At 40.0% G+C, this 25,827-nt stretch overlaps 1 protein-coding gene across 6 annotated transcripts in view; it reads right to left on the reverse strand.

Annotated features, from left to right (window-relative positions):
- LOC121855197 overlaps positions 1 to 25,827 on the reverse strand; it is a 242,033-nt gene that overhangs the window by 96,182 nt on the left and 120,024 nt on the right. For all 6 annotated transcript variants that reach the window (XR_006086745.1, XR_006086744.1, XM_042350065.1 and 3 more), the window contains exons 11-18: positions 24,965 to 25,042; positions 23,677 to 23,807; positions 21,365 to 21,469; positions 21,042 to 21,111; positions 20,589 to 20,600; positions 19,564 to 19,599; positions 17,018 to 17,147; positions 12,472 to 12,504 (exon numbers count right to left, since the gene is read on the reverse strand). Coding sequence is in view for 4 of the 6 variants with exons in the window: in XM_042350065.1 (XP_042205999.1) it covers positions 12,472 to 12,504; positions 17,018 to 17,147; positions 19,564 to 19,599; positions 20,589 to 20,600; positions 21,042 to 21,111; positions 21,365 to 21,469; positions 23,677 to 23,807; positions 24,965 to 25,042 (595 nt within the window). In the remaining 2 variants the exon portion in view is untranslated. The remainder of the gene's footprint in view (positions 1 to 12,471; positions 12,505 to 17,017; positions 17,148 to 19,563; positions 19,600 to 20,588; positions 20,601 to 21,041; positions 21,112 to 21,364; positions 21,470 to 23,676; positions 23,808 to 24,964; positions 25,043 to 25,827) is intronic.

The raw sequence follows: 25,827 nt of genomic DNA on the forward strand, positions 1-25,827 counted from the left end.
GAGGAAGAGGAGGCGGAGGAAGGGGAAGAGAGGTGAAGTGGGGTTGAGTGTAGGGTGGGAGGGGTTGGGTGGGGTTGAATGGAGGAGGAGAAGGAGGAGGAATACAGCCCGTTGTCACTCCTCGTTTGTCACGTGTCGGGTAATTACTACATAACAGCCTCCAATCCCCCCCTCACCCCCCTTGGACACGCCCCCACCACAAGGACCTTTAAACTCTCATTCATTCATAGTTGATCCTCCAGGGTGAGACGATGGATCACCCACTCCTTCACTACCCGCCCGGAAACACACCCACACACCGACACCGACACCCAAATACCGACACCCATACAACGACACCCATACACCGACACCCACACACCGTCACCCACACACCCACACACCGACACCCAACACTAAGGCGAGAATACAGATAAAATACACCCAACCTACACAAGTTCTATTATTTGACACAGTTATAGAGGCGACAACAGTGGCACCCGACAACTCCCTCGGTGTGGGTGTGGGTGGCGTGAATCCGCAAGTCATTACCGCCAGCTTAACCTACAGTGAAAGTCTCTGTGTTCTTTATTTTTTTTAACATTGTTCCGCCCAATAGTGAGATCAACATGAATTCCCAGCGCCTGTGAACCAACCCGTATCGAGAAGATTAACTGAAGCGCCGATGAAATACGTCAAATGAAACGGCTGGAAGAGGGAAAGGGAGAGGGGGAAGGAAGAGGGAAAGGGAGAGGAGTGGGGGAGGAAGAGGTGGAAGAGGGGATAGTCAAAGAGGAAATTGGAAAGAATAGGAGCTAGCGGCCTCCAGCAGGGTGTACAGGGGGGCTGTGGCTGTGGTTGTCATAATGATGGCGGATTTACGCCCGACATACACCATCCCGGGTGACAGACCATCACCACAGCCACACACACACACCACGTGGGAAAGACACCGTGTTTGTGGGGGAGGGACACGTGTAGCAGGAGGAGGGACACGTGTGGCAGGAGGAGGGACACGTGTAGCAGGAAGAGGGACACGTGTGGGAGGAGGGGAGGGACACGTATGGGGAGGAGAGGACACGTGTGGGGAGGGAGGGACTACGTGTACAGGAGGGAGAAAGAGACCTGACAGCAGGAAGGGACACATGGGAGGAGGGACACGTGTGGGAGGAGGGACGTGTGGCAGGAAAGAGGGACACGTGTAGCAGGAGGAGGAACACGTGTGGCAGGAAGAGGGACACGGTGTGGCAGGAGGAGGGACACGTGTGGCCAGCAGGAGGAGGGACACGTGTGGCAGGAGGAGGGACACGTATGGGGAAGAGGGACACGTGTGGCAGGGAAGGGGACACGATGTGGCAGGAAGGGGACACGTGTGGCAGGAGAGGGACACGTGTAACAGGGGAGGGAGGGACACGTGTAGCAGGGAAAGATGGACACGTGGGGAGGAGAGACACGTGTAGCAGGAAGGAAGGACACGTGTGTGGCAGGAAGAGGGACACGTGTATGGGAGAAAAAAAAGGGACACGTCTTAGCAGGAAGAGGGACACGTGTAGCAGAAAGGACACGACTTAACAGGAAGAGGGACGTATAGGAGGAAGAGGGACACGTGTGGCAGGAGGAGGAACACGTGTAGCAGGAGGGGGAGGGACACACGTGTAGCAGGAGGAGGGACACGTGTAGCAGGTGGAGGGACACGTGTAACAGGAGGAGGGACACGTGTAGCAGGAGGAGGGACACGTGTAGCAGGTGGAGGGACACGTGTAGCAGGAGGAGGGACACGTGTAGCAGGAGGAGGGACAACTGTACATCATGGAGGAAGATATGTGGAAGATGAACCAACACTAAGACACGTTAACAACAACAACAACAACAACAACAACAACAACATCAACATCAACAACAACAACAACAACAACAAAAACAATGACAAGAAGAAACTCGGATGATGACAATAACATACGTAATTAAACAGTAATTATCTCATAAACTTAAGACATGTATCATTCAGGTTTAATATACAAGGATGAGGGTTTATGTCTGTATATATACATGGTTTATATACACATAGTCAAAGGTGTATTGTTTTGTACACCCAATTTATATTTTTCTCATTCAATATAAAAAAAAATTTCCCTTTGGTGTTTATATGGATTAAAATCACCTCGTAATAAAAAATTGTTTAAAAAATAATAATAATAATCTAAGAAGCAAAAACAAGACCAAAATAAATAAATAGCAAAAGAAAAGGGAATAAATATTATAAAAGATTAAGGTAGAGAAACAAGAAAGAAGCAACAACGAGGGAGAGATAAAGAGATGCGACAAGAGGAAAAAGAAGGAGAGGAGAGAAAGCGAAGCAACAAGAAGAAGGGGGAATGGGGGGAGAGAGAGAGAGAGAGTAAACGAAGCGAGAAGAAGAGTGTGGGGATAAAAAGAGAATTACAAGGTAGAGGAATAACTCAGAGTAATGGTAATAACAAGATCATCCTTAATGACTGTCTTGTGTGTGTGTGTGTGTCATACTGGTGAGTCAAGGAGGAAGGAAGGAAGGAAGGAAGGAAGGAAGATAGTAGAGGAGGAGGAAGACGTAGAAAGTGAAAGGTATAGGAAAGGATTAAAATAAGAGGGGGAGGAGGAGGAAGACGAGGAGGAGGAAGACGAGGATGAGGAAGACTAAGAAAGAAAAGGGAGAAGAATAAGAAGAGGAGGAGGAGGAGGAGGAGGATGAAGAAGACTAAGAAAGAAGAATCTAAACAAATAAAGACGAAAAAGGAGGAAGGAAGGAGAAAAAGGAGAAGTGAAAGAAGATGGAGGAGAATGAGGAGAAATAGGAGGATTAAGAGGAATAAGAGGAGGAGGAGAAGGAGGAGGAGGCGTAGGAGGAGACAACAAGAGCGACAGGTGTGCCCGAGAGACTCAGGTAACCGGAAGGGTGGAGGAAACCGAGCGATTAAAGGCTAACAGAGAGGAAAAAAAAAATTGTACATACACACGGCAAGAACCGAGTGATATTGGCACTTGTCTTTGTCTTCTCCTCTCTTCCTCTCTCTTTTGCTTCTCTTTTATTCTCTTTTAAGCTCTATCCTCCCTTCTCCTTCTCTTTGTCTTCTCTTATTCTCTCTTATTGCTTCTCGTTTATTCTCTCTCTTCAAACTCCCTCAAACACACACACACAAACACACACACACACACACACACACACACACACACAGTTATGAACAAACACGACTTTTTTTTGTATATAGTAATCCAGTGGTGTTTGTAGGGTGGGTGGGAGCCGGGTGGATGTGAATGTCCCCATGTTATTGTTTACATTGTGGTCCCTCTCTCCACTGAATCTACAACCAAGGTGATGTGGTTCGTGGTGAAGGAGGTATGAGGAAGGTGGCACACAGGTGGAGTTAGATGGGTGGGGTACTTGGTAGGTGATGGTGATTATAAGTAACAGGTGAAGGTGATTATTAAGTGGTATAATATAATTTAGAAGTGTGTATTAAGTGCATGATGAAAGAAAGAAGTTATGGTACCTACCCTTGACCCTCTCTCTCTCTCTCTCTCTCTCTCTCTCTCTCTCTCTCTCTCTCTCTCTCTCTCTCTCTCCACTCTTTCCCAGTCCCTCACATTTTCTCTCTTCACCTTCTCTCTCTCACAGTCAGTCTCTCTCTCCCTCTGGCTAAGTGGGTTACCAGCAGAGGTGGCGGGGAGCTGGCAGGATGAACTGAGCAATCGGATATCCGCCGGTAGGGTAAACGCCTCCCAGTTTTTGCTCACCACACACTGCCGCTTTATTTGGCCGGAAATGATCACCTGTACTGGATTATTTACGCCACGAAAAGCACCCGGAAATTAAATCAACCGGATAGTTAGATTATATGACCTTCCCTCTTCTCCTCCTCCTTCTTCCCTCTTCTCCTCCTTCTTCCCTCTTCATTCTTCTCTACCCCCTCCCTCTTCTTCTCCTTCTTTCCCCCCTCCTTCCCTCTTTTCCTCTTCTCCTCCTTCTTCCCCCCCTTCCTCTCCTCTTCCTCCCCCTTCCTTCTTCTCCCCACCCTTTCCCCTTCTCCCCTCGCCTGGCAGACACCAACCAATACACAATAACCTTTATAGCCTTATCAGCCAACAACTATACCTACATAACGCACCCCATATAACGAAACTCTATTTACGTCCTCCGTTATATATACGACCCGTGGATATAACGGACACCATTTATCACTACCGCTCTAAAACTGCCGCCCCCCCCACCCCCGCCGCCCCCCCACCCCCGCCCGCCCCCCAACAACACCGATTTGTTTGGGGTCTGTCTCAAAAATTCGATCGACCGGAAGTAATAGGGAGGAAGAAGGAAGAGGAGGGAGGGAGGAGGAGTTTTTTTATATCGTGAGGGTGTATGGTGAACAAAGGTGGGGATGGGTGGGGGAGTTATAAGGTGGGTGGGACATGGGTGGGGGGAAGGGGAGGGTGGAAGGGGCAAGTGGGTGGACCTTCATATATAGGTTCACATCAATTAGATTACGTTTTGCGTTTTGTGGAGATGTGTGTGTGCTGTGTGTGTGTGTGTGTGTGTGTGTGTGTGTGTGTGTGTGTGTGTGTGTGTGTGTGTGTGTGTGTGTGTGTGTGTGTGTGTGCTGTGGGCTGGGGATAATTTTTTTTTTTTTGCAGTATTTCTTTGAGGAGAATAATAGCATTATACTCCCCGGGAAACGGTGACAGTAGCTGAGAGTTAACTTTTTCGTGACATCCTATACAAATTCTTACCAAAGGTTTTAATTTGCCCTAATCTGTCAGATTGTCTGTCTATCTGTTAAGACAACTAAGCTATCTGTCTACCTATCTGCTAATCTGTCTTTATATATAACTTTCAGACCGTCTTTCCTCTGTTTCTGTCCATTTTGTCTGCCAACCGTTTAGTCTATCAGTATTTTCATCCGTATGTGTGTGTCTGTCAGTCTGTCTATATTTCTGTTTACCTGTCAGCCCATCTGTCTATCAGGAAACACAAACACACACACACACACACACACACACACACACACACACACACACGCACACACACACCACACACACACACACACACACACGTTCCAAAATCAATATCGTGCCAATTCACCAACAGCAAAAAACATTGGAACGCATCCCCCGAAAAAAGATATAGATCATGCTCTTCAAAAAACAAACAAAAACAAACAACAACAACAACAACAAGCCAAAGACAGAGGTTCCTGGTTCACTCGTTGGTTCATTCATCAGTCGAGAAGGTTTGTTTGGGTGGTTCAATTTACAGGGTTCAGAGTGGTTCATAAGTCCCAACTTTTGTAATTGGCTGATTCGTTTAACGTCTTCTAGATAAATGTCTTCTTCTTCTATTTCTTCTTCTTCTTTTTCTTCTATTTATGCTTCTATTTCTTCTTCTTCTTCTTCTATTTCTTCTTCTTCATCTATTTCTTCTTCTTCTTTTTCTTCTTCTTCTATTTCTTCTTCTATTTCTTCTTCTTCTTTTACTTCTATTTCTTCTTCTTCTTCTTCATCTTTTACTTCTTCTATTTCTTCTTCTTCTTCTTCTTCTTCTTCTTCTTCTATTTCTTCTTCTTCTTCTTCTATATCTTCTTCTCCTTCTTTTTCTTCTTTTTTCTTATATTTCTTCTTTTTCTATGTCTTCTTCTTCATCTTCTTCTTATATTTCTTCTTCTTCTTCTTCTTCTTCTTCTATTTCTTCTTCTTCTTCTTCTTCTTCTTCTTCTTCTTCTTCTTCTATTTCTTCTTCTCCTTCTTTTTCTTCTTTTTTCTTATATTCTTCTTTTTTCTTATATTTCTTCTTTTTTCTTATATTTCTTCTTTTTCTATTCCTTCTTCTTCTTCTTCTTCTTCTTCTTCTATTTCTTCTTCTTCTTCTTCTTTTCTTTTTTCTTCTATTTCTTCTTTTTCTATTCCTTCTACTTCTTCTATTTCTTCTTCTTCTTCTTCTTCTTCTTCTTCTTCTTCTTCTTCTATTTCTTCTTCTTCTATTCCTTCTTCTTCTTCTTCTTCTTCTTCTTACTATTCCTCCTTCTTCTATTCTTCCTTCTTCTTCTTCTTATAATTCTTCTTGTCCTCCTCCCCATTTTCTCCTTTTCCTTATTTCCCTCCTCCCCTTCCATTTTCTCCTCCCTCTCCTCTTCCATCCAGAGTCTACATATCCATCCACATCCACTTCATCCACTCACATTACCCTATCTGGATGACGTCTCAATAATCATTTCACACCACTTAACTAAGATAACAAAAGACACCACTTAACTAAGATAACAAGACACCACTTAACTACGATAACAAGAGACACACCACTTAACTAAGATAACAAGAGACACACCACTTAACTAAGATAACAAGAGACACACCACTTAAGTAAGATAACAAGAGACACCACTTAACTAAGATAATAAGAGACACACCACTGAACTAAGATAACAAGAGACACACCACTTAACTAAGATAACAAGAGACACACCACTTAACTAAGATAACAAGAGACACCACTTAACTAAGATAACAAGAGACACCATTTAACTAAGATAACAAGAGACACCACTTAACTAAGACAACAAGAGACACACCATTTAACTAAGATAACAAGAGACACACCACTTAACTAAGATAACAAGAGACACACCACTTAACTAAGATAACAAGAGACACACCACTTAACTAAGATAACAAGAGACACCACTTAACTAAGATAACAAAGACACCACTTAACTAAGATAACAAGAGACACACCATAACTAAGATAACAAGAGACACACCACTTAACTAAGATAACAAGAGACACACCACTTAACTAAGATAACAAGAGACACACCACTTAACTAAGATAACAAGAGACACACCACTTAAGTAAGATAACAAGAGACACCACTTAACTAAGATAACAAGAGACACACCACTGAACTAAGATAACAAGAGACACACCACTTAACTAAGATAACAAGAGACACACCACTTAACTAAGATAACAAGAGACACCACTTAACTAAGATAACAAGAGACACCATTTAACTAAGACAACAAGAGACACCACTTAACTAAGACAACAAGAGACACACCATTTAACTAAGATAACAAGAGACACACCACTTAACTAAGATAACAAGAGACACACCACTTAACTAAGATAACAAGAGACACCACTTAACTAAGATAACATAAAACACCGTAGATAACACGATTGTTGCAACTAACTACCGTAACACACTATGCCACGGTGGGTTTAGTCTCGTGAAGTCAACCGGCTTGTCAGCGTCACACCATTTAAGAGAGAAAGAGAGAGAGTGTGTGTGTTGGCGGTAATTCCTCGCCAGGCTGCCACACATACGCCACTGCTCAGTTAACACGCCAGCTGAGGTGCAAAACCCGCCGCTCTCTGGCGCACTTTTGGCGTGTCTTCTACAGTAACGGGGCCAACACACTCCTCGCCCCCACTTAAGTAAAGGTTTTATATGCAGGCAAAATATATGCTGAATATGTATAAATTCATCATAGTCGTAATACATACAAATTCAGTTATACATTTTGTAATCATGAAAAAAAACTTTTCAGATGATTTTTTCTATAAATTTCGGACATAAAAAATGAAAAAAAAAATCGATTGAAATAGATTAATATATTTCATTAACCCCAAAAGTGTGCGGTAGCAGAGCAGCTACAACACTACACTTATCTTCACGTCAATTTTATCTCTGTGGAAAATGTTTACTTACCCAGCCAAGTCGAGGCTGTCGAAGAACGCTAAGATGTCCTCAATATCCATCGTCGACTGTACAGCCATCCTGGATATATGGACCAATCATACGAACCTCTGATGCTAGTGTTTACATGTCAAGGAGCTTGTTGGCACTGTCTCCTACCCCCGAGTATGGCACTGTCCATTACTCTAAGGTATATTGACACTGTCCATTACTGTAGTGTATTTTAGCACTATCCACTACTTCGGGGCATATTGGAACTGTTCATTACTCCAAGGCATATTGGCACTGTCCATTACTCCAAGGCATATTGGCACTGTCCATTACTCCAAGGCATATTGGCACTGTCCATTACTCCAAGGCATATTGGCACTGTCCATTACTCCAAGGCATATTGGCACTGTCCATTACTCCGGGACATAATAACATTGCCGCCCTGTAACAAGCCTCTGAGGTACTGCTAAGTCACCCTGACATTATTCTTTATATTCTTCTATGATATTATCTTCATAATCTCACTATAACAACAAGGTGTACGGCTGCTGTGTCTTGCGAGAGGATTGTTCGTCAGGGAAGAGGTATTCTGCCATTGGGGTAATTATCACCGCCACCTGTCTTGTTTATCAGTGTTGTGAGGAGTCTCTCTCTCTCTCTCTCTCTCTCTCTCTCTCTCGTAATTAAGGGAGAGAGCCTCACTAAACGCAGCAATACGGGAGAGTTTCTCGTGCAGGTATACGGTTAAACTACTCGGTAAAAGCGCACTGTGCAGGTAACACGATGAAGTTACACGGTGATGCAATACGGTTTGGGAAAGCACTTAGGTTGATATATAGAGAGAGAGCGAGGGAGGGAGGCACTTCACCGGGTTGACACTGTGAGCACTGGCAGCAAGAGAAGCAGGTAGCTGTGGCAGCCTGTCACAACAATGCGGCCAATACAGATTGAAAATCCTGAGAGGGGAGGAAGGTGTGCCTAGGGCTTCACAAGGTAAACTTGACCGTTTCTCTTATGTTCGATCAGTTTCGATTTTATTGATCCACTTTCAAAATCATAACATCTCCCAAAGACTCAGTACCTATAAACACGTAACACACATCAATCCATCAACTCATCAACCCATCCATCAGAGAGAGAGAGAGAGAGAGAGAGAGAGAGAGAGAGAGAGAGAGAGAGAGAGAGAGAGAGAGAGAGAGAGAGAGAGAGAGAGAGAGAGAGAGATAACAAAAAAGATTAAGACATAGGTTTGTTTGTTTACAACGACCGGCCACTCAGTAAGCAATAATACAGTACTGAGAGGCCCATGACGGAGCATAACTGTGTGAGTAAAGAAACCTAACACAAGTCTTTCCTCACCGCGACACACATAATCCCCCTCCTCCTTCCCCCCTCTCCTCCTCTTCCTCCTCCCCCTTCCTCCTCTTCCTCCTGGTGTCGAGATTTAATACGTGGCAAGAGCGCTGTACAGTAACAATAAATAGAATAAATAAATAAATAAATAAATAAATAAATAAATAAATAAATAAATCCCAGAAGACAAAAATTCCTGTGGACAAAACTCAACTGAAAAAAAATCTGGACAAAATCCCTCCGGACATAATCCCAATAATAGAAATTTCCCTCAAGACAAAAATTCCTCCACCACAATTAAGTAAAAAAATGACTGAATTAAACTGTCTTGGGTCATTTCTAGTGGACTTTTTCCAGAAGATATTTGTCCAGTAGAATTTTGTCCAGTAGAGTTTTGTCCAACAGCCGCGTGAAGCATTAAAGTGAAACCTGAGAGAGAGAACCTGTGTAAGATGAAGCCCCACTTAGTGTTGAGGTCGGATTACACACGAGGCCGCTGCTTGTGAGAGAGAGAGAGAGAGAGAGAGAGAGAGAGAGAGTAGACCAGCCAACCTAACGAAATACAAATTTATATTATAATAAAAATTAATAATAATAATAATAATTGTATCGGTAATCCTAATTTTCTTTTAGATTGTTTTTCTTTTACGTTCTAACTTATTTTAGTTAGATATGATTTTATCTCTCCAAAATTAAGTGGAAAAATTAACTAACGCATAATAATAATAATAATAATAATAATAATAATAATAATAATAATAATTGTTTTTGTCGTGGTTCTTTTCCACTGTTCCCCTACTGATGACGTCATTGTTTACATCAATGGAACGCTCCAATACCGTATAAACTTCGGCTATATTATGTCATGTATGATTTATATAACCACTGTATTACATAGTGCAAGTTGAGTATGATTCAATATACAAAATATACATATATATTCTGTATATAACCATGACATAGCATGGTTTTAGATCAGTGTTCAGTTATGAGTTATATAACCTGTTTTTAAGGTAGCAGCTGGCAACACAACACAGGTATACGTGACGACCAATACACAAGGTAGCGGCGGAAGGTGGACAACACTACCGCTGTTTTGCTACAATGGACACGCAAGCAGGTCCGCCCAACCCAATCCCCAGAACGATTTTTCCCCCGTTCAATTCATTCCCTTTCGTATAAAAAAATTTGGAAACTCTACGAACCTCCTCAAGTCTGTATACATCAAGCCTGAACGATAACCTAAGCAATAATCTTCTCTTTCGTATAAAAAAAAAACCTTCCATGAACTTATCTACCCACAGAAACATATGAAAAACAAATGAAAGGGTGTTTATATTTACGTTACCTCAAATTTATTCCGGGTTTAAGTATTTTTGTTGTGGTAATTAAAGATGTTCAAGGCAGGATCTTAACACTAGGGTATTTATGAACCGGAAGAGTGAAATGAACAATGGAGTTTGAAGACAATAGATTTTACCTGAACAATAGTGAAGGAGGGGAGGAACGTGGAGGTAAGTGGCGAACACAACACTTTACTCTTTCTTCTCCTCTTCCTCTATAAAACTTCTCATTTTGTTTCCTGATCACCTGAAAATCAACCTAACCTAACGTAACGTAACCTAACACTACCCTACCCTAACCTACCCTACTCTACCTACCCAACCTAACCTAACGTAACCTAACACTACCCTACCCTAACTTACCCTACTCTACCTACCCAACCCTAACCTAACCTAACCTAACGTAACCTAACACTACCCTACCCTACCCAACCCTAACCTAACCTAACCTAACACTACCCTAACCTACTCTACCTACCCTACCCTACCCAACCCTAACCTAACCTAACGTAACCTAACACTACCCTACCCTAACCTACCCTACTCTACCTACCCTAACCTAACCTGACACTAACTTAATCTAAACAAACCTAACCTAGCCAAACCTAATCTAAATGAACCTGAGGCTTACCTAACAAAATCTACCCTAACCAAACTTAATCTTGATGCTAACTTAACCTAAGCCCACATGGTAGTGTTAGGGTGCTTAACCATCATGTGAAATACACTTGGGGGGGTCTAATCTTCATGTGATCTTTGTTTCCTTGAGAGCGAGTCACACAACAACAACACTCTGTCGCCTACGTCACCAAAATGAAAAAAAAAACATTGAAATTTTCGATCAAATGACCTTCTTCAGTACGAAAAATTACCAGACAAAATATTAAAGAAATCTGACACACAATATATCCTGGAAGCAAAAAAATCGAACAAATAGACTAACAGACTGAGAGACAATTTCTATACCCTCCGTAACTTCACAGAGCGGAAGATAATTATTACAGTATTTATCTCTTTATTTTGTACTTGTATCTACAGTATAGTTTGAAATATCTCTAAATCACTTAAAAATTCCCCCCCCCCCAAACACTACAACACAATCCCCCCAGAAGACCATTAAATCCGGGTTGGGAACTTGAGAATACACCTGTACACCTGTTGTCAGTTGTCAAGTGATTCCACCCCTATACGCTGGCCGAGGGGAGGTGCCGTGAATCCCCGGTCATAATCATGTAATAACTAGTTGCGTATCCTGGGTGGTGACGGGATACGCAAAATTACGCTCAGATGCAAAAGATAATGATCACAGCCCGGTACTGTCAGGGTAGCCATTATACGCATCGTGTGTTTATTGATTCAGACTGGAAAGTGACGTGAGGGTTAAAAATCACTCCCCGATTTTTGGAGGGATTTCCTGAGCTTGACAAAAACATCGACTATATTGAAATTATGAAAAATTACGAATATTATCATTACAGTGAAAAATACATCATCACTACCCTAACCTATTCCACATCCTTCATTAAATAATATAAAAATTAAAAATATATAACTGTAATGTAATGTAAACCTCGATAATCCAATTCTATAAAACAAAAGACGAACGAAAAACGACAGCCATTTTTATCAAGATAATTTGGACGCCGTAATCATAATTTTCACCCCATAACATATCAGCTGAGGAAATAAACATTAACTCACCTGAGGAAAGTAAACATTAACTCACCTGAGGCAAATAAACATTAACTCAGCTGAGGAAAGTAAACATTAACTCACCTGAGGCAAATAAACATTAACTCAGCTGAAGAAAGTAAACATTAACTCACCTGAGGCAAATAAACATTAACTCAGCTGAAGAAAGTAAACATTAACTCACCTGAGGCAAATAAACATTAACTCAGCTGAAGAAAGTAAACATTAACTCACCTGAGGCAAATAAACATTAACTCAGCTGAAGAAAGTAAACATTAACTCAGCTGAGGAAAATAAACATAACCCGTAAAACACAATCACATAGAGAATATTTAGCCAGTCTTTCAGCATCAGTAGGAACACAGGTATATGAACGGGTAAGTACCTACCTACTGAAGGGGTCCAGGTCGACGTTGTAGTCTCTGTTGACAAAGGGTGAGTTGTAGAATTAATGACCACAACCAGCATGCTTACAACCTCGACACAAACAGCAAGGTTCTCTCACACATACAGATTCCCAGCAGAGTGACAGCGATGACAGCCAAGCCAGAGTCAAGAGATATGGTGAATAATATAGCTCATGTATGCAAATTAGCTCTCCTTGATTACTCCAGTATGCAAATTAGCACCTGTGATTACTCCTTTATGCAAATTAGCTCACCTTGATTACTCCTGTATGCAAATTAGCTCCCTTTGAGTACTCCAGTATACAAATTAGCTCCCTTGATTATGCCAGTATGCAAATTAGCTCACCTTGTTTACTCCAGTATGCAAATTAGCTCCCTTGATTACTCCAGTATGCATATTAGCTCCACTTGATTAAGCATCTGAGGCGTAAAGGCTTCCAGAATGTCCCCAAAAGCGACTTAAATCATCAGTTAAGAAAAGTTTGTCATGCATCCCAGTGATTAAATAGATGGAGCTTTGAAGAAATGCTCATGAGTCTGTTTATATGTAGCCAATGTGGGGGGGGAAACGTAAACACTGGAACGTCTGTTTGTCTGTCTGTCTGTCTGGTTCACATCTCTCGGTTCAACAGGTACACGAGTCCAGGTAAAGCCTAACAAGTATCGCTGAGTCGACTAAACTGCATCGATTGTATGACTAAGTTTATGCTGTATATGGATCACCTGAAGATTAGTCACCCCAGCTTATTTCACCCTAACGCTTACTTGGTTGTGTTAGGTTGAGTCAGGTCAGGTCAGGTCAAGTTAAGTTAACGTTAGGGTATTTAATTAAGTGAAATAAGCTGGGGTGCCTAATCTTCAGGTGATCCATGAATATTTTAGGTTGAATAAATAAAACAAATATGGTTCCAGTATTTTGTATAGAGACGTGTACCGCTATGTTCAACAGGGTAACTCACTCTCCCTCCAACAGGTGACGCTGCTTGCCACTTGTCCCCCATACTGATGATGGTGAGTTATGATTGGTCAGGCACTGCTGGCCATGTGGAACATCCTTTGTTGGTGATCAAGAGATGCCACGATGATATTTTATTTGTCCTCGCCGAAAAACACAACTTGTGGTCGAGTGAACAACGAACTACGATGAAAAGTCTTTGTTGTAAAATGAGAGGCTTGACGTTATCCCAACTGGACTGTAACAGATACTATACATTTATCTCTTAGTTATGTAAACATCTACTCTCATACAAACCACAACAGTTTTGAATGATCCAAAATACATTACAACGTAAGTTAACGATATAATCAGTTTTATAACCTACAATGATCAACGTTCATTTGGTTTTCCCTTTAAAGTTAGTATAATTTGTCGCGGTAAAGGTATTGTGTTTAGATCATTTCGTCATATTTACAACAAGAGAAGTTGAATCCTGAGGACAGTATTGACGTTTGGCAAGAATTTAGATGGAAATAAATCGCTGTTAACCTCAAGCACTCTGAACGTTCTAGGGTTGTTTTTTCCAATCCTCTAAGGTTTTTATATCTCTGGGGGCACAGTTTTTAATTTCATTCATCCATCCCAGTCTCTGCCTTCCCCTGGCCCTCCTACCCTTATCTTCGCCCGTTAATATCTCTGTTATTATCCTCCCATCTTTAATTATATGACTATAATATCTAATTTGTCCTTTTCTGTTCATTTCAAGTATTTCTCTTGAAGTTTTTGCTACCCTTAGTACTTCTTCTTCATTAAACTTACCATACCTTACCTAATTATCGTACATGTTATTTTTTTAAGTTACATTAGGTTAAAGTACGTTTGGTTAGGTAGCTTTGGTTAGGTTAGGTTAGGTTAGGTTAGGTTAGGTTAGGTTAGGTTAGGTTAGGTTGGGTCTGTTTAGTTTGTCATCAGTATTAGTTTAGGCCAGCAGCTCCCTGAATCAGAGGCCGGGTTCTTGTCATCACCAAATTACACGTTATTATCCGAGTTATTACGTGATTTTGGTCGTTTTTAGTTACAAACTCCTGAACCCCACGTCCTGTAATACCGCTTTTGTAATTTAAAGATCAAAATTACGACACAAAGAGAATCATTTTCCTATTTTTAAACCGAGAGCAATAAATTTAGTCATTCCTGTCTGTCACAAAAATAAAAATTTCCCCCATAATTAAGTTAAATCAGCTGACTTTTTAACCCCATCAATCCTTCATTAATTTCTAAGTTTGTTATGCTGAAATTTCTAAATAATCATTAGTGTATGTCAAGGTCTAGGTATTTGCTAAGATAAATAAAATCAGTAATGAACTTTCCCGGTCTCTTGTTTCGTGTCCTCTGTCAAAAACTTTCAAGTGTTATTATTTGTAATTATGTCTATTATTATTAATATGTTTTGTTTGTAAATTACTTTGATGTTCCGTCATGTTTGTCTTGTGAATAATATTATACTTCTGTAATAATAATATTTACCGTCGATATTTTCTGATTGTTATTATTATTATTATTATTATTATTATTATTATTATTATCATTATCCAGGTTTTGTAGTTTCCTCCCAGCAACCACTACACACACACACACACACACACACACACACACACACACACACACACACACACACACACATTGTTAAAGGTCATCACACAGCCTTTGTTACCACCTACACAGACCTTTATCTGGGAACTAAATAAAAATTAATGAATCAGAACTTGGCCACTATCAGAAAGGTCATGTTATAGAATGGTGGAGAGCTGACATTTACGCTAATTAGAAACACCGAACAGATACAATAGTTCCCCCCATCCATTGACATTTACGTTTTCCCCTCATTCAACGGAGCTTCAACAGATTCTCATAAACGAAATCGTAAATTACTTTCCCTCATTATTAGAATCTTTAAGAAGACTTTTATATTCACATAGTATATTACGAAACTAAGATGGAGGCGTTAATGGTATCAATATTACACAGACTAAATGGTAACTCGATATAAGCCTTTGTAGTTTAACGTAAGATTCGTTGAAACTTCCGGACTTAGCTTGACTGTGCTGTTACTCAAGTTGGATTCATGAATGTGTGAAAGAGAGTGACACAAATTTGTACAGTACTATGGATTAATACACACTTGAACAAATAAGTCAGCGAACAAATTGTCTTTATTTCATGTACAGCTGTTAAGTATATATTCGCGTACATGTATACACTTAGGTATGTGTACACAGTCAAGTTCAGTATATGTACACACCAATACACTAGACCTTTGAGACCTGTGTACAATCATCAACACCGTATTGTGTATATAAGTATTTATTTTATTCTATAACCAAAATATATCAATAATTAATAATAAAAAAACAACCAAACACAAAACTTATAAAAACTCAATGTTAATAAAAATCGTTTATTAATCATCCATCAAAAATCAAGACATCAACCAAATTCTTTAACTATTTAGGTTGAGTGTCTAACTTGGGACTGAGTGTATGTATTGCTGGCGAGTGTATATACTGAGTGTATCATGAATGTATATTATGTATTATGAATAAATCTCGATAAAGACAAATGTTCACTGACTCTCTACTGTCATGTGATCAAGATTACGTGACATGACACCCGGTAAAGTCCCCTAGAATCTTCCCCGTGTCAAGAAAATGTCACCTCGTGCTATCAAATGACCTGTAACTACTGCACTACTCCCGCTCACGTCTGCTTAATTAACACAATTTGTATTTCTTATAGTTTATCATTAAGGTAAGCAGGAGAGAGGTATTAATTCCTTACAGATGTGTGTGAAAATACGGTTAATTTAGTTCAATTTTTTTTCGGGGAGATCATCTGAAAATTAGCTCCCCAGCTTATATCACCTGATGATTAAACACCCCCATGCTACCTGGTGGGGGGGTTAGGTTAGGTTAGGTTAGGTTAGGTTAGGTTAGCATGTAAGGTGAAATAAGCTGGGGTGACTAATCTTCAGGTGACTATTTTTTTTTTAATTCCAATATAAATTTACAACATTTTAAAACTAAAGTCCAGACGTGGGTGAGAGAAGCTTTGGTGGTATTAAAAGCCTACTGTGCAATGAAGAGGTGAAATTTACATATCAATTTACTTTACAACAAACAAACACTGCAAAAGAAGTTAAATTGTGATCAAGTGAAGGTAACTCTGTGACAAGTGTCAACAGGAGCCTTAGTTTACTACGAGAGTGAAGGCAAAATCCATGCAGTTATATTCTCAAGCAGGACTACCTCAGTAACCAGAAAATGACCCAAATATATGGTGGTGGTAAACTTTCATTCTGGGTAAGTTGACATTTATACAGCAGTGAGTCACCTACTTCACTCAGCTACCAGAAGACACTACAGTACCTGCTGGAGGACTCAGGGTAACCCATTGGTGAGTGTTGTTAGGGGAGTCACAACACCTATCAAGGGTGTAGGTTGGGAGGCAGGTCAGAGTGGGTCATCTTACAGGTCTTCCAGTAGTTATTGTATTATTATGTCTTAGTGCAGGCTGGTGGAAGTGTCGACCTACCTGGGCAGGCTGGCGGTCATGGGGTCCACCTCGAAGTGGTGTTGGCGGCGTCGGTCGAGGGTGGCGTAGCGGGAGGAGCCAACATCAGAGTCGTAACCCTCAGGCTCCGACATGTACCCCCCATAACGTGCTGAAAGGTCATCAAAGTGGAGGGTGTTTACCAATCTCTGATATCCGGTGACTTCGAAATTGTATGTTTTAAAACGCAACAGAAACCTGGATATTAATATAGGATATAAAGAATTTCATAAAACTCTTCCAGACAGACTTAATTTGTCTGCTTAACCATTTAATATCTGATATTTGTCACAGAAATAACTGATTAACTATTAAACTAAAAACAATAAAAGGAGGGTTAAATTAATATCTCCTAAACAGCATAAATTAGTTTCAACACAAGACGTAGCTCAGAGCCTGTGACTACGACGAGAGGGACATGAGCATTATAAACATGCGGCGACGTCAGACATTGTCACACAAACACTGACAGTTCTCTTCACTCCTGCTGAAGGGACAAACTTTCCTTCTTTCCTTCAACACCACTTCCCTACATTAGGTGATGAGACCAGCAGTGTTACATGGAGAATTCTAGTGTATTATATCTCTCAAGATGAAGACTTAGATTCTACTGCTAAATATAAATAAGGTGTAAAAAAAAAATAGTAAAACCAGAACTATGCGGCAGTTCGAGCTGTTAGCAATAAAACTAATGATGATAACAATCCAACGCCAGAGTTTAGTACTGACCAATCAATGGGTAATCTCTCTCCTGACAGGTGCCATTTGTGATCCTGTGACCTTATTCAACCTTCATCGCTCCCCCTCCTCTCCCCTCCATTGACTACTATCCATCCCTTTCCCTTCCTCCCCTTCACTAACCAGTACCTCCTCTTTCTCCTCCCTTCACCGACCAGTACCCCTTCCTCCTCCTCCCTTCACTGATCAGTACCTCCCCTCCTCCTCTCCCTTCCACTGACCCTCCATCACTATCCCACTAGTTGCGTTGTTAAGCATGACGGGAACAGAATTAATTACAGGTAGATTATCCGAGGGGTTCCGGTCAATAATCAGGTGGAGGGGGGCCTGCGTGTTGAGTGTGTGACAGGAAGGTAGTGGTTGTCATGGTAATGCTGGTAGTACAGTATTGGTGGTACAGTAGTCGGATTATGGGATGAGGGGGTGATGGTCATGTCAGGAATAACAGGGCAATCAATTGAATTTTGAAGCAGTGTTTGAGTACACAAGTAATATCCTACACACCTGTATAATACTGACACTGTACCTCTAATCACATTACAGAGTAAATTAATGAAATTTAGCCAAATGTCCTAAAAACTTTTCAAAATATAATTTTTAGAAATTACAGACTTTACACAGCCTGTGGTTACAGTGGTCTCATCAACCTAACGAGAGAGAGTCATGCAGAGAACAGTGGCCGCCAGCTGCACACAAACTGAACACACACTGGGGCACACAGAGGAAGCAGACTTGGGCAGCACAATATAATGACAAGAGGTTCTCGTGTGATACTGGACGAAGAAGGGAGATCAAAATTTAACACCTTCATCCCTTTACTTATCTCAGCCAATCACAACAAGATATTACTGTACCTCAATGGCTGTCTCTTGTCGGATTTATCATTATCCACACTGTATGTCGTTTATTTTCAGGTCTATTGTAGTTCACATATCATTTGTCACCTCAAATGAAAACCTTTTGTTTGTAAACTATGCTAGTACCAGGCAGACATTCAGTGCCAGAGGCACATATGCATGAGTTATGCTCTAAATAAATACTAAATTTCTATTTCAAGATATAAAATACTATATGATCTAATGCTAGACTAAGGTTAACTTGACTAGTCTACAGGTAAGTCGAACATAAGTTATTATTCTGCATGAGCCAACCAAGTGGTCTTAAGGCATGCAGAAGAAACTGGCCCTAGTGTTAGTGTTAGAGAAAAATATGCCTTTCTCCAGCTCAAGACTATTTATACCTTTATTATGGGTGTATTTAGACCAAGGAGAGTCTGGAAATAATTGGAGAGCAAAACCAAATTAGGCATTGAGACTAATTGAGAGGACCAATGAATTTTGATCAATTAATAATTTTAAACTGTAGAGATATGAAAAAATAAATAAGGAGATAAGCCTGAGAAGGTAGAACAGTCTTCCACAATCACCATAAAAGAAAATGAAGAATAAATAAACATGAGAAAAATGGTAGAAGAAGTATCTTAATTCTCTTTCTCATCTGACTTTATCATATTTAGTCAAATTAAAAAAATATATATATGAGAATTAGAACACACTCGTAAAGGACATACAGAAATATTAACAACACGTTATGTACAAAACTCCATAGAAGGGAGAGAGAGAGAGATTATGGATGTAGAGTTGTGGCGTTCTCTAGACAATAAGCAAGACAATAGCGCTCCCCATTCATAAAGCCAACAAGATGACACAGAGAGAGAGACCCCAGTGTAAGCGATAGTACATAAGCCAGCGCTAAAGGTGTTTGAATTCCTGTACTGTACTCATGTGTACCTCTGGGGACTTTGTATTTGATGATGATGTGGTCGTCTGAAATCAAGAGAGGAGTTTTAAGGAAAATAACAGGAACACAAAATCCAATGACACAGCTATATCACCTTGCGTCGACACCTAAGAGGTATTCTGAAAATACCTGTACTGTATATTGATTAAAGTTGAGTAAAAAAAAGGGGGGCAATGATATGTAGAATCTGGACAATAATATATATATACAGTACATATATATATATATATATATATATATATATATATATATATATATATATATATATATATATATATATATATATATATATATATATTTTAATAAGGGTACGGTTTATAGTTTATGGTTTATAAGGGGGGTCCATTCTGTGATAAAGAGGGGCATTATCAACAGTTAGTTACGGTGCAGAAAGATAATGAATCAGTCAGTGGTTTAGAAGCTTCACTGTTCTCTTTGTGATTTACTTCTGCATTTAAGAATCTTTAGATGAATTTATAAGCAGTTTAAGATAGAACATCACAATATGGTAGAGCTGCTGCAGGAGGAAGACACACACACACACACTCATAGATGGGGTTGGCATCAAGGCAGTTCTGTACAGCTTAAACATCATAAAAGGTTCATCACTGACAATAAGTCATCAGATGCTTGACTTGACTGTGCACTATAACAGTATATTTACACACATTCCGGTGCCCAGAAAACTTGGCCTAAAGTATGCCATAAGTGACAAGGTGGGGAACTAATACTCTACATATGTGCGTGATAAAACAAACCAAAAGTTATGTACAGTTGCCAGCAAAAGTCCTCCTACAGCCATGCTACACAGGGCTGTAGGAGGACTTTTGATGGCAACTGTACATAATTTAAAAAAAAGACTTATTCACAATTATCACTTTGTCTTACACAATTTGTGAAAGATTCTGGTGCATTAGACCCTCCCATCTAACGTTAATCATATGCTTTAAAAACTCATAATTTCAGACATTTCATTACATATACTGTACAGTGTATACAGACTTTACTAACTTACTTCCACAGTGTTCTGAGGGAAAAGTAGGGCAAATTTAGATACATAGAATTTCTCCACAAAGACTACAGTATACAAAATAACTCAATACTGTGATATTAATTCTGGGTACAGTATCTATGTTCCTCAAAGGATCCTATTGGTTTTAATGGGCAATATTTATGAGACTAACAGCACATAACATCTGACTGTCAGCGGTGAGGTATATTAGTTAATAGTGAAAAGCAGATGGATTTTAATTTGAACTTTATATCAAACAACAGCTACACAAAGAAAATCTACAGTGAAGAAAATTTAATCTGCTGGTTTGAGTATTTTAAGTCAACTCATCGTTTATACTGTACTACTACCATCCCTTCCACCCCTACCCAGACGTATCATTAACTCTTAGCAATATCAGGAAGTCACTACGGTATTAATGTGCCTTAAATACTGTACACTGTCAGAGGTACTCACCATCTTTTACTTTATGCAGTGAGTCAAACATCCTTCTGTACCACTCTCCTTGGTGCTCTGATTTTACACCCTGAGGATAAAGAAATTAAACTTTATTTACACACATGAAAGAGGAACAAGCTGCACTAAGCCACTTGAGTCGTGCTGTGATTAATGGAACTGACTGATTCATGATATGGAAAATGTTTCAATATTGATGTTGGTGTCTTGAGGTGTAATAAAAAAAAAAGACTTTAACTTGTAGTGAATATTTCTATATGGTTAGTTATTTGCCTCATGAACAGATAAGGTGTAAAAACAAAACACACGAGGATAAGACTTACTGCTGTATTATCAAACATGCCAACTCTCCCAGTGTGGCCAGACAGTTCCCGGTACCTCTCCTGGTCATAACAAACGCTCCTGTAGTCTCCTGAATTCCCAGTTTGCTAGATTGAGAAATAATATACCATTTTGGGTGTCTCTTTATATTGACGGGGTGAAAGTTTACCTCATAATAGGAATATTCAGACAACATGACCTTACGACCCTTCTATTTTTGCGTTGTTGGTATATAGTGTGTGTGTGTGTGTGTGTGTGTGTGTGTGTGTGTGTGTAAGCTGTATGACATGCTGGCACACAGTGAATCTCATTACATTCCCACGTTTCATTCCTGAATGCCAAGATTTTTTTTTTTTTTTTTTTTTGGGCACCCCCCTACATCCTTGTGTAAGGTGAAGCGCAGAAGCGTTTACAGCGCCCAACAGGGAAGCATGCTAAGTTCATGCTTGCCTTATGTCTCATGAGTTAAGGGCGTAGAAGCCTGAAGAGTCAAGGGCATAGAAGCCTGAAGAGTCAATGGTTTGTGTCATCAAGTTATTGGAAGCTCCAACAACTTTCCCTGAATACGAATTCGCAACTTTCGACTTACACCAGGTACCTACTTTACTGCTAGGTGAACAGGGACTAATGGGGGCTAGGAAGTATGTCCAAACAACTTCCATCAGGCCCGGGAATCGAACCAGTGACATCTCGCTTGCGAAGGCAAGAGCGGTACCACTCTACCACCAGCACCCCCGAATGCCAAGATGTGCACTTGAAAATCCCTTAGTGTTTGTGAGGTAAGTTATGTATGAATACTATAGCTGGTACAGAGAGAGAGGGTCAGGGTAATGCCATATGAATAATCTATTAACACAGGAGTAAAACAACACCTCACCTGCAAAAGACAACCAAAACACTATATTATTTATCTCCCTGCAACTAACATTAACACCAGTGACCAGACACATAGGCCCACTGCAGGAAGAGGAGCACCTTTGTCCAGAGTTAAAAATGGATAAATCATAAATAACTGAAGGGAAAAAAAATGTGTTCATAGTGAGAGTGTTGTTGAGTCTTGTCATAGTTCAACATTAGGATCCACATAAACTCTAGAATGGTCAATGGGTTTTATTTCTTATTGTGTTGGTCCCTGTACACAAGGTAACGGGGCATCACACACTCCTTGACTCCTCTTGCCCCTCTGCTAATGTTGACAGAGGAAGGGAGTCACTTTCTGGAGTTAAGACAGATATTATTTTACCATTCTTTCCTGTCTGTCATAATGTAGTTTTCTGACAGTTAGGAGTCCATTTTCTGTCAGCTTTTAAGACAATTCTAATGCAATTTTTCTGTCTGTCTGTCAGTGCATCAAGATTATTTTCTGCCAGTTACATTGAACACTTTTCCATCAGTCAAGAGTCAGGATTGTCTAACAGTCAGTGTAATATTAAGTTAGTCACAGTAACATTAACCTCACAAAGAACTAAATCAGCAACAGGCGATTTACCCTCATTCAAAACATCAAATACTTACTTTAAATCCTTTTAGTTTCATCATTTTGAAAATCCTCAATTTATCCTAATCCGCAGCATGAAACACAAGACAGGAATAATGTGTAGTGGCAGCTATTGAAACATGGACATAAGCTATAACACACACACACACACACACACATTATAAGCACAAACAAATAGGTAAGCACACACACACACACACACACACACACACACACACACACACACACACACACACACACACACACACACACACACACACACACACACACACACACACACACACACACACATACAGCACAATTACATCATACATACACAAACAAATAGGTAAGCACACACACACACACACACACACACACACACACACACACACACACACACACACACACACACACACACACACACACACACACACACACATTGCACTAGGATAGCATATTTAGTAACCCAAAGACTAATCTATCATTTGTAAGTTCTTTAAGGCTCTGTAAGCATTTACTAATAGCTGGGCAAACACCGGCCAATTTCACTTGGCTTTATATAAATGGCTACCAAGCTGTTGTTGACAAGAGACAATATAACACTCCACAATAATCACTCAAGCTAATGAAAGGCAAATCTCTAAGCACTAAATACACACAATATAAAGGTAACACATTTTCTAAGTAAATATTTCTAGTCTAAATTTTCTTCTCATGACACAGCTTACTAAAACTTGAGTAAGATTAGGCAAAAAAAGTCCATGAGATACAGAAGCAATTGTGTGCAGAGCGAGCATCAAGTGGGGAGTCTGGCAGAGAAGGAACAGTACATACCGACTTAAGGGTGGTAGGGACCCCGTCCTGGGTTGTGGGGCCCACCCCTTGAACCTTCTTGGGCCCTAACACAGCGAAGCGACGCCCTCCTTCCTCGTCTTCTGACTCGTACTCTCTCTTGATGATGTATACTGTAGGTGTTGGACAATGGTGGTGAGTGGCAGTGTGTGTGGTTAGAGTGGTGGATCAGTGGTGGTGGAAATGTGGTGGTAGTGGAGAGGTGGTGGTAGTGGAGAGGTGGTGGTAGTGGAGAGGTGGTGGTAGTGGAGAGGTGGTGGTAGTGGAGAGGTGGTGGTAGTGGAAATGTGGTGGTAGTGGAGAGGTGGTGGTAGTGGAGAGGTAGTGGTAGTGGAGAGGTAGTGGAGAGGTGGTGGTAGTGGAGAGGTGGTAGTAGTGGAGAGGTGGTGGTAGTGGAGAGGTGGTGGTAGTGGAGAGCTAGTGATAGTGGAGTGGTGATGGCAGAGTGGTAGTGGAGTGAAATGTGATAGCAAAGATGACAGTCCATGGTAAAACAGATGGTAGGGAGTGAGAATGGTGGACGTGAAGGTGATGAACAGGGTTGATGAAGTGGATGTAGGGAGTGAAAATAACTAATGAGATAGTGGCTTTTGGTAATACTCTAGACAGACAGAGGAGCAATACAATGGGCAGGTGGAGGTGAATGGTAAGAGTTATGGGAGGGACATACTGTACAATGGTGGTGGCAGGGAAGTGTATCAAGATTTCCTTAACAGTACATTAATGAATCATTCTCAGGCCAGTTATTGAGTGAATTCCTCAACTTTCATCTTATAGAATACAAAATATGAGTTCAAACAATTTAATGCAAATAATTCAAGAATACACGACCAAATAGAAGTCAAGTTGGTTTTTCAATTTGTGTCAGTCAGTCGCGCTCAAGATTTATCATTGACAGGACACAGCTGGTGCCTTGGGTCAACAGTGGGAGGACAAGGACACCCAGTTCTGGTCTTACCCAACACATACCACCAGGTAATCGCGGCTAACTCACACAAGTGTAGAAAATGGCTATAAAATATGAATGATGATGATGAATATAACAATTCCATACTGTAGTTTAACTAACATTACATTATTCCACAATAGTTGTAGGAGGTTTTAAGACGCAATCATCTAAAAGATTATTAATGAGATGAAAACACACCTGTCACCCATAAAACTGGACGGTGGTGGTGAGGAATATATATAAAGTATTAATGAAAATTGCAATACAGAATTGTATAAGATAAAGCCCTACTACTGCACCGGGTGACCCTACAACACTTACATTTGTCGTCAGGTTTGTACTTGGGACCAATGTCATCAGGTTTCAAGTACTCTGGTCGTTTTCCGGGGATCTGACCCTCTGTAAACAGTAATATACAGTCACATCTGGCAGCTGGTTTATTGATGCACATAATGTGCACTAGTTTTGAGTTATGACTGGATATTCTTCTGTTATATAAAACTTTACAACAAACTAAATATCAACTTTTGCTTTTGAATGAAACTTTGAAAAAGATTTTGCTTATAAGATTTTACTCAAAGTTGCTTTATTTCTACAAATTCAGAATACAATTACTGAATAGATATATTAAAAGTTTCCAATTTGCAATTGCATAAACTCAGTAAAACTGAGAAAAGAAAAGAGTATATGTACAGTATATATATATATATATATATATATATATATATATATATATATATATATATATATATATATATATATATATATATATATATATATATATATATATATATATATATATATATATATATATATATATATCATGTAGCTCCACAATGAAAACGTGGATAAGATAAATCTTGATAAAATCACACGGGGAAAAGGGAAACAACGGAGCACCTTAGCTTTCGTCTTTATTGAAGACATCTTCAGAGGCAACTGAATGCCTCTGAAGATGTCTTCAATAACGACGAAAGCTAAGGTGCTCCGTTGTTTCCCTTTTCCCCGTGTGATTTTATCAATATATATATATATATATATATATATATATATATATATATATATATATATATATATATATATATATATATATATATATATATATATATAAAGAGTGGGCAAGTGAAGCTATGTATGCAAGGCAACAAGAGGTGTTAGTGGCCTGCCAGGGTTAAGAAATATCC

This window comes from Homarus americanus, unplaced genomic scaffold, assembly GCF_018991925.1.
Source record: "Homarus americanus isolate GMGI-L3 unplaced genomic scaffold, GMGI_Hamer_2.0 scaffold7504, whole genome shotgun sequence".
Classification (NCBI taxonomy): Eukaryota; Metazoa; Arthropoda; class Malacostraca; order Decapoda; family Nephropidae; genus Homarus; species Homarus americanus.